At 30.5% G+C, this 12,374-nt stretch overlaps 1 protein-coding gene across 3 annotated transcripts in view; it reads right to left on the bottom strand.

Annotated features, from left to right (window-relative positions):
* The window catches only part of Fstl5 (follistatin like 5), a 722,640-nt gene that overhangs the window by 243,667 nt on the left and 466,599 nt on the right, over positions 1–12,374 (bottom strand). For all 3 annotated transcript variants that reach the window (XM_076864750.2, XM_076864751.2, XM_076864749.2), the window contains exon 6: positions 5,118–5,284. In XM_076864750.2, coding sequence (XP_076720865.1) covers positions 5,118–5,284 — 167 coding nt within the window. The remainder of the gene's footprint in view (positions 1–5,117; positions 5,285–12,374) is intronic.

Genomic DNA, 12,374 nt, shown 5'->3' with positions numbered 1-12,374 from the left:
AAGAAAAATCCTCCAGACAGAATGCAAAAGAAAAATAACATGTAAGGAAAGGCAAACAAACTCAAAAAAAAAAAAAAAAACCCAATAATTGAAGACTGTTTCAATTTAACAAAGGAAAAAAATTATATTCAGAATTGGTGAGATTTGAAGATAGATGCATAATCATATTTTATCAACATAAACAAATACAAAAAATGTATGAAATTGAATATTTAATATTTTTCTTAGGTGGCCTGTATAAAAGTAGAGATTTCTTGATGCTACCAAATGTCTATTATCCTGTTCCTCCTCTGTAACAGAATGCTGGGCAGTGTGACCTGGTAGAGTATTATATTTACCAGGTTGCCTAGTATAATTATTATAGTTATTACTGTAACCTATAAGCACTTTGGAGACTTCCAGGAAAAGTCTACAAAAGCAAGGATAAATGACTTCTCCTTTCATCTGTTTTATATGCTGCTTTGGACCTGGAATATAGATTGAGGGCTGGAAACCTTGCAGCAAATCTGAACCCTGAGATGACTGTGAGGATAAAAGCCATGGATTTAGAAGACTTGAGTGCCAGATGCTTATAGCTCATGCCAGCTGTTTACAATATGTTTTACAAAACCAAAAACTCCCATATATTTAAGTCACTGTTTTTTAGTTTCTTGTGTTCATTGATGGACAAAACTACTATCATTACTTAGATACGTTTAGAGAACAAAATATTAAAAGAAAGGAGGGGAAAACAATAGAAATATGCAAAGATTATAGATATAATTCAAGAGATATGTTGGCTGTTCATTTCATCCACTTGATATAAGATAAAGCGTTATTTGTTGAAAACTGGCTTAATACAACAATCAAAACAATTTGAGTTTCATGTTAATACCATTTAGGCTATCCAACCACTAACAATTTTCTTATCAAATAAGCTATAAGATACCCAAATATAAATTGAAGTTCAGATAAACAGGGATTATTTTTTCTGTCATATTTAAAATAAAAAATTTATAGTGTACATAAAATATGGAACTCTCCAGTAAAATTGTATTTTACCTAGCAATTTTACCTGGAAAGTCATTAAAAGTCATAATAATATATATTGCACAAGACTTTTCCAAATATATTGTATTTTTTTTTTTTTTTTTTTTTTGTACCAGAGATTGAACTCAGGGGCACTCGCTTTTGCTGAGGCTGACTTCAAACTTGTGATCCTCCTGCCTCAGCCTTCCAAACACCACTGGGATTATAGGCATGGGCCACTAATCCTGGCAAATACATTGTATTTTTATGGGAGCTTGACAGTTGGAATTACATATAATCAACAATGTCATAATGAATTTAGCTGCTTATAATAATGGGTGAAATAACATTATTTTATATTATTGAATATTATAGAAAAATTTTCTTATTACAGGTGAAGAAACTGAAATTTAAGTTTATTTGATATATTTGTTTTAGTTACATAGCTAAGAATTGGTACCAAATTACATTGGTATGATGTAATTTCATTTCAATGTTGAATTTACACCAGATTGTAATATAACTTAAAGAATGATGAATAAATATAGATATTATAAACATGACATAAAAAATAAGTGTTAGATTTTTGAACTAATTTACCTGAAGTGAAAATACAGCAAAATAAAAAATTAGACTATCCAACCACTTATTGACAATTTTCTTAGTAAGGGACCCTATTGAAAACAATGCCATTTTTCAACTCCTCCCTTTTCTTCACACCTGACTGCTAATAATGTCAATCAATTCTACTTTCTTTTCCCACATTTGTCTTAAAAATATATCTTTGTCTCTATGCTTGCCCCATCTCCCTTGACTAATTTTCCCTAACTAAAATAACTTGCAAACAAGGAACCAAAAAAAAAAAAATCCAATTAGTTTTTTTCAGGAATTTGGGCAGAAAGAGGATTGAGGTCATGCATAGAGATGAATTCATTCAGCTGAATGAATACAATGGAATATTTTTAGAGCTGGGATTAATTAAATATTGCTAACCAAAAAATAAGATAACACAATTCCTAAAATTACATTAAATCAAAATTTTTTTTCTCCTATTTGAATGGCTATTATGATTGGGAAAAATTTAAATCCAGCATTTCCTAGGAATTTCTAATCTCTCCTAGTATTATATGGACCCTACGAATAAATTTCTCCTCTTTTACTCAGGGTCAGAACACCTGTGTTCTTGAAATATGTAGAAAAAAAGAAGAAAGAAAAAGAGAAGAGGAAGAAGGAAGAGAAGACAAAAATGAGACACAGTTTAATTGAAAGTTTACAATGTGTGTTATATAGTGTTAAAAGCTTTAGAATGTTTTATCTCATTAATTCTCACCAAAAAAATAAGTTAGTTCTACTGTTATCTTTGTTTCACAGATACATGAGCTTAGGTACAGAAAGTTTACACAACTTGCTTGAGGTCACATCACTCCTAAGTGACTGAAGATTAATTGCAAACTAGAAAATCTGAGTCGAAAGCCTATCTTGCAGACCAGTGTTATACATGCTCCTGTAGTTCAGAGGTATGCTTTTGATCATTTGATGCAAAAATGAAGGCAGGCAAAATGAAAGACTCCAAACGTCAATTGAATTTCAATTAGTTTCACACATAATAGAATATGACAAATCTATTTGTAATCTATAGGATCCAGAATTATATAGATATGCTTTCCAAAGGGCAGCAGAAAACTACAGAATAGATCAGTTTCATGAGGTGGTTAAACAACTCTTGATCTAGAATTAATCAGGCAATGTAAAAACCACAGTCCTTACTACTACTTATTACCTCGATGACCTTGAGTAAACAACTAAGTATATCTCTTACTATAAATCTTCACCTGTGTAAATGGGCATATGATTCTCTGCTTCATGGAGCTGTTTTAGAGCTAATGAGGTAATTGGACAATGTGACGTGATATGAATAATCCTATTAAAGGAATAAAATTACTTATGCAATTCAAGGAAGGGGGATTAAAAGTGCACTCATTCACAGAGTTTTTTCTGCATTTGGAAATGGGAGTAAGCTGATTTAAAGATAAGAAGTACTTATGCTTTTAAAATGCATCTAAGTTATTTTAATTGTTTGGAATTAGAATGTAAACATAAGTAAAAACATACTGAATTCTACTTAATATACATATTAAAAAATAAATAAGGATATTGTATATGTCACTGCTTCCATTGGCATGAGAGGAACACTGTTTCTAATATCTTAAGAGAATAAGACATCATTCTCTATTACCTCCTTGAGGAAAATTCTGTAAATTAGAGATTTCTATCAAAAAAAAATTGGAGAAGACTCCTGATTTTTGAAATATTCTAAAACATTAAACAAGAACATTAAGAGAAATAAAATAAGTAGGAATTTGAGATTGTATCTTCAGGCTATTTTCTGAGTTCTTTACAAAGCAATCAAAATTAAATGGAAATGATAGCTTTTTGAATACTGCTCAAAAAATATGCAGATACCATAAGATTTCAAGATCAATAAGTCAAATGATTGCACCATACCTCAATTACACAGATACCCTATAAGTGCACAATTTTTTAACTTTATCTCCTAGGGTGTTGTTCAGTTTTTGAACAGATAAGTGGTTAGAGTTGGTTTCTGTTTTTTTTTTTTTCTTCTTCCCTTACCCTGGAGGGCATACCCAGTTGAAAGGAGTTTAGAATCTATATCCCTAGATGTACACTTCAATAAAGAAACATGTACCTCCATTCTGTTAAAAAAACATTTGTTTGTTTTGGTCAATATTTCTTGTTTCTAATACATTGTGAAATATTTGAAGTAAAATATGTCCTTACCCTCTTCTAACTTCAAGACCTTTAAACTGTTACTCACCATAACAACATTGGACAGAGATTAATTGTTAATAATTATAGTGATTCAGACAGATATTTGGCATAGAAACATGATTTTGAGATGATTAAACAAGAATAGTAGAGTACAAAGTTTTTTGAACCATCTTCTTTTTTAAAAAATTTTTCCTTGTTCTAACCACTGGTTGAGAAACTGTCTTGCCCTTGCTTAAAAATATTCCAGATCACTTTATATGAATTGTTTTGCTGCTTCTCAGCCTAGTGAAACCAGAACTAATCCCAGATTGTTGAATCAGAGTATTATAGATTTGTACCAAGTAATTCTTTCATTGAAAGCTATTTATGCCAGACAAAAATTTGGGTGCTTTCTAGAATGTGTACCATAGGCATCAGGAAACTATTCATAAGTAATCACACTATGGTATTTTTTTATATTTTCTTAATATAAAAGTCAATGGACTTTATTAATATGAAGTGCTGAGAATTGAACCCAGTGCCTCACACATGCTAGGTAAGTGCTCTAACTCTGAACCACAACCCCAGCCCATGGTATTATTTCTAACACACTGTTTTCTTAAAAAATTGATATAGGCCTATGTTAGAAATACAAGTAGAAAAAAAAGAAATCTCTTGGAAGTAAGTATGAATACCATTCTTGACCTTATCCTCTTCCCTAGAATCATTTCATCCTGTGAGTCATTTTATAATATGGCTCTAGAAATTTTCTATAAATTAATCTATATATATTTAAATTATGTATTACTTAAATTATATATATTTAAATAGAGATACATTTACATATATAAAAAAGAATTAGAAGCATTCTAAAATAAAACAGGATATATTTTTACATAAACACACATGAATATATTTTCATATTAGCATATGTAAAAGCTATAAAATAACTGATATATACACATTCATACATGCCCTCATGTTTTCTATGGATGCTATTCTAATTTTTTATTCTCACAACACCGTAAAGATGAACAATTTTATACATACATACTTGAGTTCACATGAGTATATTTATAGAAAGAATTTCTAGATGTAGATTTCTTAGTGTATTTTCTCACTAACACATTGCCATATAATCTATGTATCACACTAATGATTTGGATAATTAAAAATGATCTGTGGTATACCTCCCAGCCAGTAGGATGGATACACTAATGTTCCAATGATTCTCTTCTATTCTACATCCATTACTAATTAAAGTTCACTAGACATCACAAAGTCTAGAATGCATCATGCTGCATATACACTTAATAAAGCACTTGTACTTATATACTCACATTGATGTCTTCCAAATCTAAATTATTTAGAATAATATTGTTTCTTTTCCAGATGATGGGGGGTCTCAGAGCTCCCTGAATGGCACAGCTCAGGACAGCACTTTGTCCTACAGTTGCTGCAGTAATGCTTAGTTTCTGATCTTCAGGAAGACTCAACTGGATCACCTCTGTAAAGATAAAGCATCAGTATATTGATGAGCATGTAATTTTGTAACATTAATTGGCATAAAGTTTCTGAATACCAGTGATTTGGGCTTTTAATTTGAATAAAAGATAAAAAAGCTTGTAATAAAATGAAAAAAAAGAGTAAACTGCTTCCAACAAAAGGTCAGAATGACATTTCAATTTAATTGATTGACAAGCATTCTCATGAGGCAAAAACTATTAAACATGAAATGAATATCAGAAGTAGAGTTATAATAAGCCTGGCAGATTGCACCCAAAAGAGAGATAAATTATTTAACTGCCAAATCAACATGTAGTGTGTCATTGGCATTGAAATAAAAATGATGTTGTTTATTCACTGATGGATTTATATTGTAGGTGAAGTGAGATCATTTCTGGCTGGCTTCAGAGAACAGTAGCAGAGCTGAATGGGTACAATGCTTCAGTATGCTGGGAAACATAAATCAACTGTGAAGAAATAAGATTTATTTGGGAAGTTGAAAGAGGGGAAAAGAAAAAACCAAAACGGTAGTTCACCAATAAAACAGCAATTGAGTGTAATTCTGTCAGCTGTCCTCATTAGTATCGATAGAGTCACTTCCTGATCCTTAAATTTTAAAGTTAATATCATATTTTTAACTACCAAAATATATCCTTCTGTCAATAATTATGAAATATAAATATATTATTTGAAATTTGGATCTGAGCTGGGGATGTGGCTCAGAGTTAGTGTGCATATCCAGATGTGGGAAATACTGTATTCAATACACTGTGTACTGAAAAAAAAAAAAGCCTGAAATTCTGAAAATTATGGATTTGGCTTTTCTTTTCTGTTTTCATACAGTTTTTACCATGTGGGAAAATTAACAGCTATGTCATTGCCAATTAATCATCAGAGATGACTGAAATAATATTAATTATGATCCATGTGAAGCTTGCCCTTTGGTTTCTTGTTGACATTCATAGACTCTAACTTGTCTACACAATAACTTAGTCTTGCATTTTGACTTTGCTCAGCTTTAGCCAGCTTAGAAATATTGCAAATGATTATTCTTATTTAAATTTCAATATGAAGGGGTGGAATAATTGTCCTTTGTCCTTTCATTATAGTTGATAATATTTTTCATGGGAACTGAGTGGAGAAACAGGTGTCTTTTATTTGGGAATAAAATGATCACATGAAACCATTTCCATATTCTCCACAAAAGACTCTCTTTCCTTTCTACCATTCTACCTTCTTTTTGTCTTATTCTTAATCCTATTTTTAATTTTTTGAGGGAAAAGACCTGTGCTAATCAAGTGAGTTTTATAGAATGTAACTATTCTATGTTCTTTGTTTTTTGGTAACATCACAAATCACAATGCTAAAAGTGGCACATGTTTTTGCATCAGAAAGCCATGCTTGAACATTAAGTCAACAGTCACCCCATGATCATGATAAGTATTAATGTTAAATGACCCATGAGTTTTCCCAACTGGCTGACACATTGTCATGTGTTATGAAAATAAGCAAAACTAGAATGAGCACTCATATTCTTTTAGTCACAGTTTACTCTACACATCTGTCATCACTGTTTTCTGTTGTCAAAGAAGGGGGCAGAAACATTCATTAAACTAAAAAATTCTATTGGAGAGAGGGTCGGCTCAAATTGTTTTTTAGTTCATAGAAAAGTAAAAATAGCAAATGGGTAAGAAGAAAAGGTCAATAAGAACTTTGAATAATTACGATATTATAGACAGTTTATCACTAATTTATCACGTTATCACTAATTTCCATTAGTGATAACATGTCCAAATTCCCATTTTGTCTTAATGCTTCATGGGCAGTACAGAGAATATTTGCTAATATATGCATTCTGTTATATGTATATATTTATATTCACATATATACACACAGTCACATACTTGCACACACATGCATATATACATATACATGAATAAGTACATATAATGACTAAAAAGGAAATACATTTGACTAGTTAGGATTAGGAACCATTTGAAATTTTCAGATTAAGTGTTTACATATTTTTTTTTAATTAAAAACTTACAGCGAGAACACAAAGTAATAGCATCATGGAAAACTTTATATACAAATTATCAATAATTTTGCTTCTATATTACTGAATTACAGCTTCTTGCTCCTCACTAAATTATGTGGAGATAATGGGAACTTTGATCTTAAAACAGCATGATAACCTTGGCTATTCTGGCATTTAGAGATACAGTTGGTACTAAGTCACCCTGGAATCTCTTCACTAAACTCCTGTATCTAGAACTAAGTCTCTGGCTAGTTGAATTATTTTTATTTTTATAGTTATATGACAGAATGATAATTAGATAATATGACATCTTAAAATAAAAGCTGAAGTTTGGTATAACACTATGTGGTAGATCTTTCTAAATTATATTTTTTAGAGGATTCATAATCATAATAAAGAATTGCTAAAACAGGGAATAATATCATGCATACAAAATTTTCTTTAAGTAGAAGACTATATTTAAAAATTATTTAAAAATAATCTAGGTAATATGCACTATTGACTAATTATATCCACTTTGAAAATTCTTCTTCTTTTTTTTTTTTTTTTTTTTTGCCTATTTCATGCTGTAGGTTTCACCTCCATGCTACATTATATAGAACTTCATACACAAAACCAATAATTTTCACTGGCTACTACTCTAAACCAAATGCTTATTGCTTTAAATAAATTTAGCAGATAGATTTAGGTTGGGGACTGCAAATCAAGTCAAGATGGTGCCTGGCAGTTTGCCAGGAGGAGTGGTTTGTGAAGCAACACCACGGAGCCATTAAGATGGTGGGGATTCCTTATTGGCTGACTGCTGTATCTAGATGATGCTAATTGAGTCAAGCTGTGTGTAATCAGTTAGGTATATATACCTCTGCTGTCCCGCAATAAAGCGGCTCCTGCTACCTTGGGTGCCTGCTACCTTGAGTTCCCACTCAGTTCCCGCTGAGTTCCCTTGCAATAAAGCAGTTCCCACTTCACCTTCAAGTTGCTTGTCGCCTCCCGGTTATTTTGCCCAACCAGACTGCAGCAGATTTCTTTAAAAGAAATTTGAGACTGATATGCTTACCACTCCCAGTTTTTTTTTTTTTGTTTTGTTGTTGTTGTTCTTCTTCTTGGGGGCGGGGGTATACTAGGGATTTAACCCAGGGTACTTCTCCATGGGTTGACATCCCCAGTCTTTTTAATTTTTTGTTTTGAGACAGGGTGTGCTAAGTTGCTCAGGCTGCTCTAGAACTTGCCATTTTTCTGCCTCAGCCTCCCAAATTGCTGGGATTACAAGGCATGTGCTAGGGCACCTGCCAACCAGTCTTTTTGATCCTTTGTAACCAATACACATTTATCTCACAAATGTTAAAAATGTTAAACATTTTTAATTTTAAATTTAATTAAAAATGCTTTAATAATATATGATATGCTTATAAACATGTAAAGTTCATCAGTTATACACAAGTCAATATGTCTAGATATCTATTAACAACATGAAGCAATAATATGGATTGATCAATAACTATGGATTGAGCTGTAATCCCATTAAAATTGATTTTAAGTAGAATCATGTATCACATGATATTAAGTATTATTTGTTACACTGATAAAGTTAAAAATGTTCAGAGTCAATTAAGATGTGGTACTCAATGTTTTGAAATAATTTAGTATTTTAATGACTCACAAACTTTGTATCTTATTAAAAGCCATCTCAAGAACTCAAGAAAAGAAACTGGTCATGGTGGCACACTCCTGTAATCCCAGCAAGTCAGAATGCTGAAGCAAGAAGATTGCAAGTTCAAGGCTAGCCTCAACGATATAGCAATACCCTACCTTGAAAAAAAAAAAAAAAGTTAAAATGACTTGCTATATAGCCCAGTAGTATAGAACCTTGGATTCAATGCTCAGTACCAAAAACCACAGAAGGAAAGAAGTCACAGTTATGCTGTTGCCTCTGATCTCCTGATATAAAGATTATTAATGCCATTTTTAGTCCATCTCTATGCTTTTGATTAGGTAGGAAAACGGAAAGTAAAGCAGAATAGTTTCCTGACTATTCTAAATTTATTTTCTTTTCTACATATTCTCATCTTCACAACTTGGCTTAGGGGACTATTAATAATTCGTTTTCAAAGTTACAAAAATTTGGAACTTTCTTTCAGAAGAAACTAAAGCCCCAAATACAACTATTATGAGTACAACTTAATCCATGAAGAGGAACCACTTGTGGAAATTAATTTTAATAGCACCTGGGTGATGAATGTGGTGATAGCAAGTTGGAGGGAAGATATAAAGTGATTTTAACATAGTATAGAAAATAATAAAATATTAGGAGTGAATCACATTGGAGTTAAAAAGAATGACTTGTAACTTTGATTTAAATCTTTAAAGTAAAGCTTTATTTATTTATTGTAATAACAATAACAGAGCTTATCATAATCAGAATAATGCTATTTTAAATATTGATATACTTTCAAATTTCTACCTATGGACTTATTTTATTGAATAATTTGTCCAATAGCCCTATATCTAATTGACATGATTATGCTTATAAATCCTATTATAGAAATTAATTTAAAAAATTTAACAGTAATATTTCCATATGACATGTACTTTTTCTTCCTCTATTCCAGTAAGAAAATACATTGTTAATTAAAAGTATACAATAATATAGTATTAATCCAGAAATAGATTATAAAAAGGATAACATTTAGAAATCTTTGATGGAATAAATTATTCTCATAATAAGACAAATTTTATCACAGAATTACATGCTCCTTTAGCTAGGAAATTCTGGTGACATTCAAGAATGTTAAGAAATTCAAGAAACAGGTGCTACAAAAATAATTGTTAATGCTTACCTAATTTGGACTGGCTGAGATATAGACTAGCTTATTATAATTAAATGACTGAAAATTTAGACTAATTATGTATCCTTAAAATATTATGTGATTTTCTAATAATATATATTATAAAATTAAAATAAAACAATTAAAATATAATCTAAAATTTATTTTCTTTGGTAACAGTGATCTAGATAATTCAGACAAACTCATCCACAAAAAGAATTTTAAAAGTACAGGAAATAGGCAACACTGGATATAAATATATATAATATATTCTTAAATACTTGAAAGAAATAACAAGATGGTAAGGAACTAACTGCCCAGCCTGTGTTGTAGTGAGCTTATACCTGAAATCATACATTCCTTGGAGGATTTTCCATATTGAGTAGGTGGCTATGTGACATCTAAGTGCTTTTATGGGACTTGATGTTCTTCTAGGCATGTGAGATATGTAAAATAATAGATTACCCCTCTCTTGCTAGGATTTTATCATGGTATGGTTTGTAGACCACCTTTATCTTGATGTCTCATAAAAAAGGCAACTTTCCACTGTGGAGTAAGTTAATATCATTGCATACATCTAAACATTGTTATGAAAAATATATTTCTAATACCTGTCAAATTATCAATTATAACAGCACACAAAAAGAGAAGACAGCATGATTAGAGAAGCAAAAACAAAATCAAACAGAAGTCACAAATACAAGACTGTAAAACTTACTATGTTTATTTAAAAAAAAAGAATAGAAGTTTTTGACAATGAATTCAGATCTTAAAAAAAAAAAAAAAAACATTACAGGTTTGTAAAAGCACCAAGCAGACACTGTAATTAGTGAAATTAATTATTAAACCATTGTACTTAAAATGAGATTAGAACAAATGAAAAGGGAAAATAATAAAAGAAAAAGAGACTAAAAGAAATTTTAAATGAAGAAAAGCAGAAAGACAAAGATTAAAAAAACAAAACAAAACAAAACAATAAAGCTACTGAAAATGGGTTTCAGTAGAAACCCAAAATGATAAAATGGTACTAAAATAGCATTTAAAGTAAATGGTAGCTGTGAGTTTTTCATAAATGTAAAAGACACCAATCAGTATATTAAAGAAGCTTTTCAAATCTCAAGCAAAGCAAATAGAAAACTCCACTAATGCACACTTAGAGTAAAATCAGAGAAAATCAAAGAGAAATAATGAAGTAATAGGAATTAAAAATACATATTACCTATATAGTAAGAAAAGTTAGAAAGAAAATATTTCATTAACAAAAGCAGAAACAAGACAGTGAGATAATAAACTATACATGATGGCACAAGAAAAAAAAACAATGTTGGAATTGTATACACACAAAATTAAAATAAATATCTTTTTTAAAAGATGAAAGAAAAAGGAAGGAAGAAAGCAAAGAGAATGGGAAAATGCATTTCCAAATTTGTCTTAGTAAGCTCTGAGGGATGTTCTTCAGACAGAAGGGAAATGGTCCTTGATTGAAATTCAAGGAAGCAAGAGGGAAACAAAACAAAACAAAACAAAAAAAGTGCTTTAATATGAATGTAGAAGTTGAACATTAAATTTGATATTTCAAGAATGACTGATAATGAATACTTCCTCTAACATAGAATAGGAAAAGATTCTTAAACACCACATAAAGTACTCATATAAAGAAAATAATTTATAAGTTTGATTGCATTATAATTCACAGTATTGTTTCATCTAAATATACTAGAAGAGACAAAAACACAAGTCAGCCAGGAGGAAATCATTACTGTGACCCATAAATCATAAATGCAAAATAAAGATCTTCTACAAATCAATAAGAAAAAGTCAAAAAAAATTAAAGAAAATAATCAAGAAGAGACTTGAACAAATGCTCCATGAATTAGTCAATACACGTGGCTAACAATAATCAGAAAAAAAATAGTTCTTAACCACCTAAGTAATTGTGGAGATGAAACTTTAAGCCAAAACCTTTCATAATGGCATAAATATAAAAGTTTAATGATAACAAACAATGGAAAGAATATGGGAAAACATTCTCACGTATCTTGAACAAGAGTTAACTGGAATGTAAATTTTCCTTCCCCATTAGTAAATGAAGCCTTGTCTATGCACAAACACCTGGGAAACTCATGTTTCCAGGGACCAAATTATCCATATGATTTTTTCAGAGTTCAGACATTGAATAGGCAGTGTTATTAAAGCAGAAATGGTAATGATAATGCATAACTTTTCAT

Source organism: Callospermophilus lateralis, chromosome 8, assembly GCF_048772815.1.
Source record: "Callospermophilus lateralis isolate mCalLat2 chromosome 8, mCalLat2.hap1, whole genome shotgun sequence".
Classification (NCBI taxonomy): Eukaryota; Metazoa; Chordata; class Mammalia; order Rodentia; family Sciuridae; genus Callospermophilus; species Callospermophilus lateralis.
Note: the sequence above shows the minus strand (reverse complement) of the source record. Positions and strands in the feature narration are given on the sequence as shown.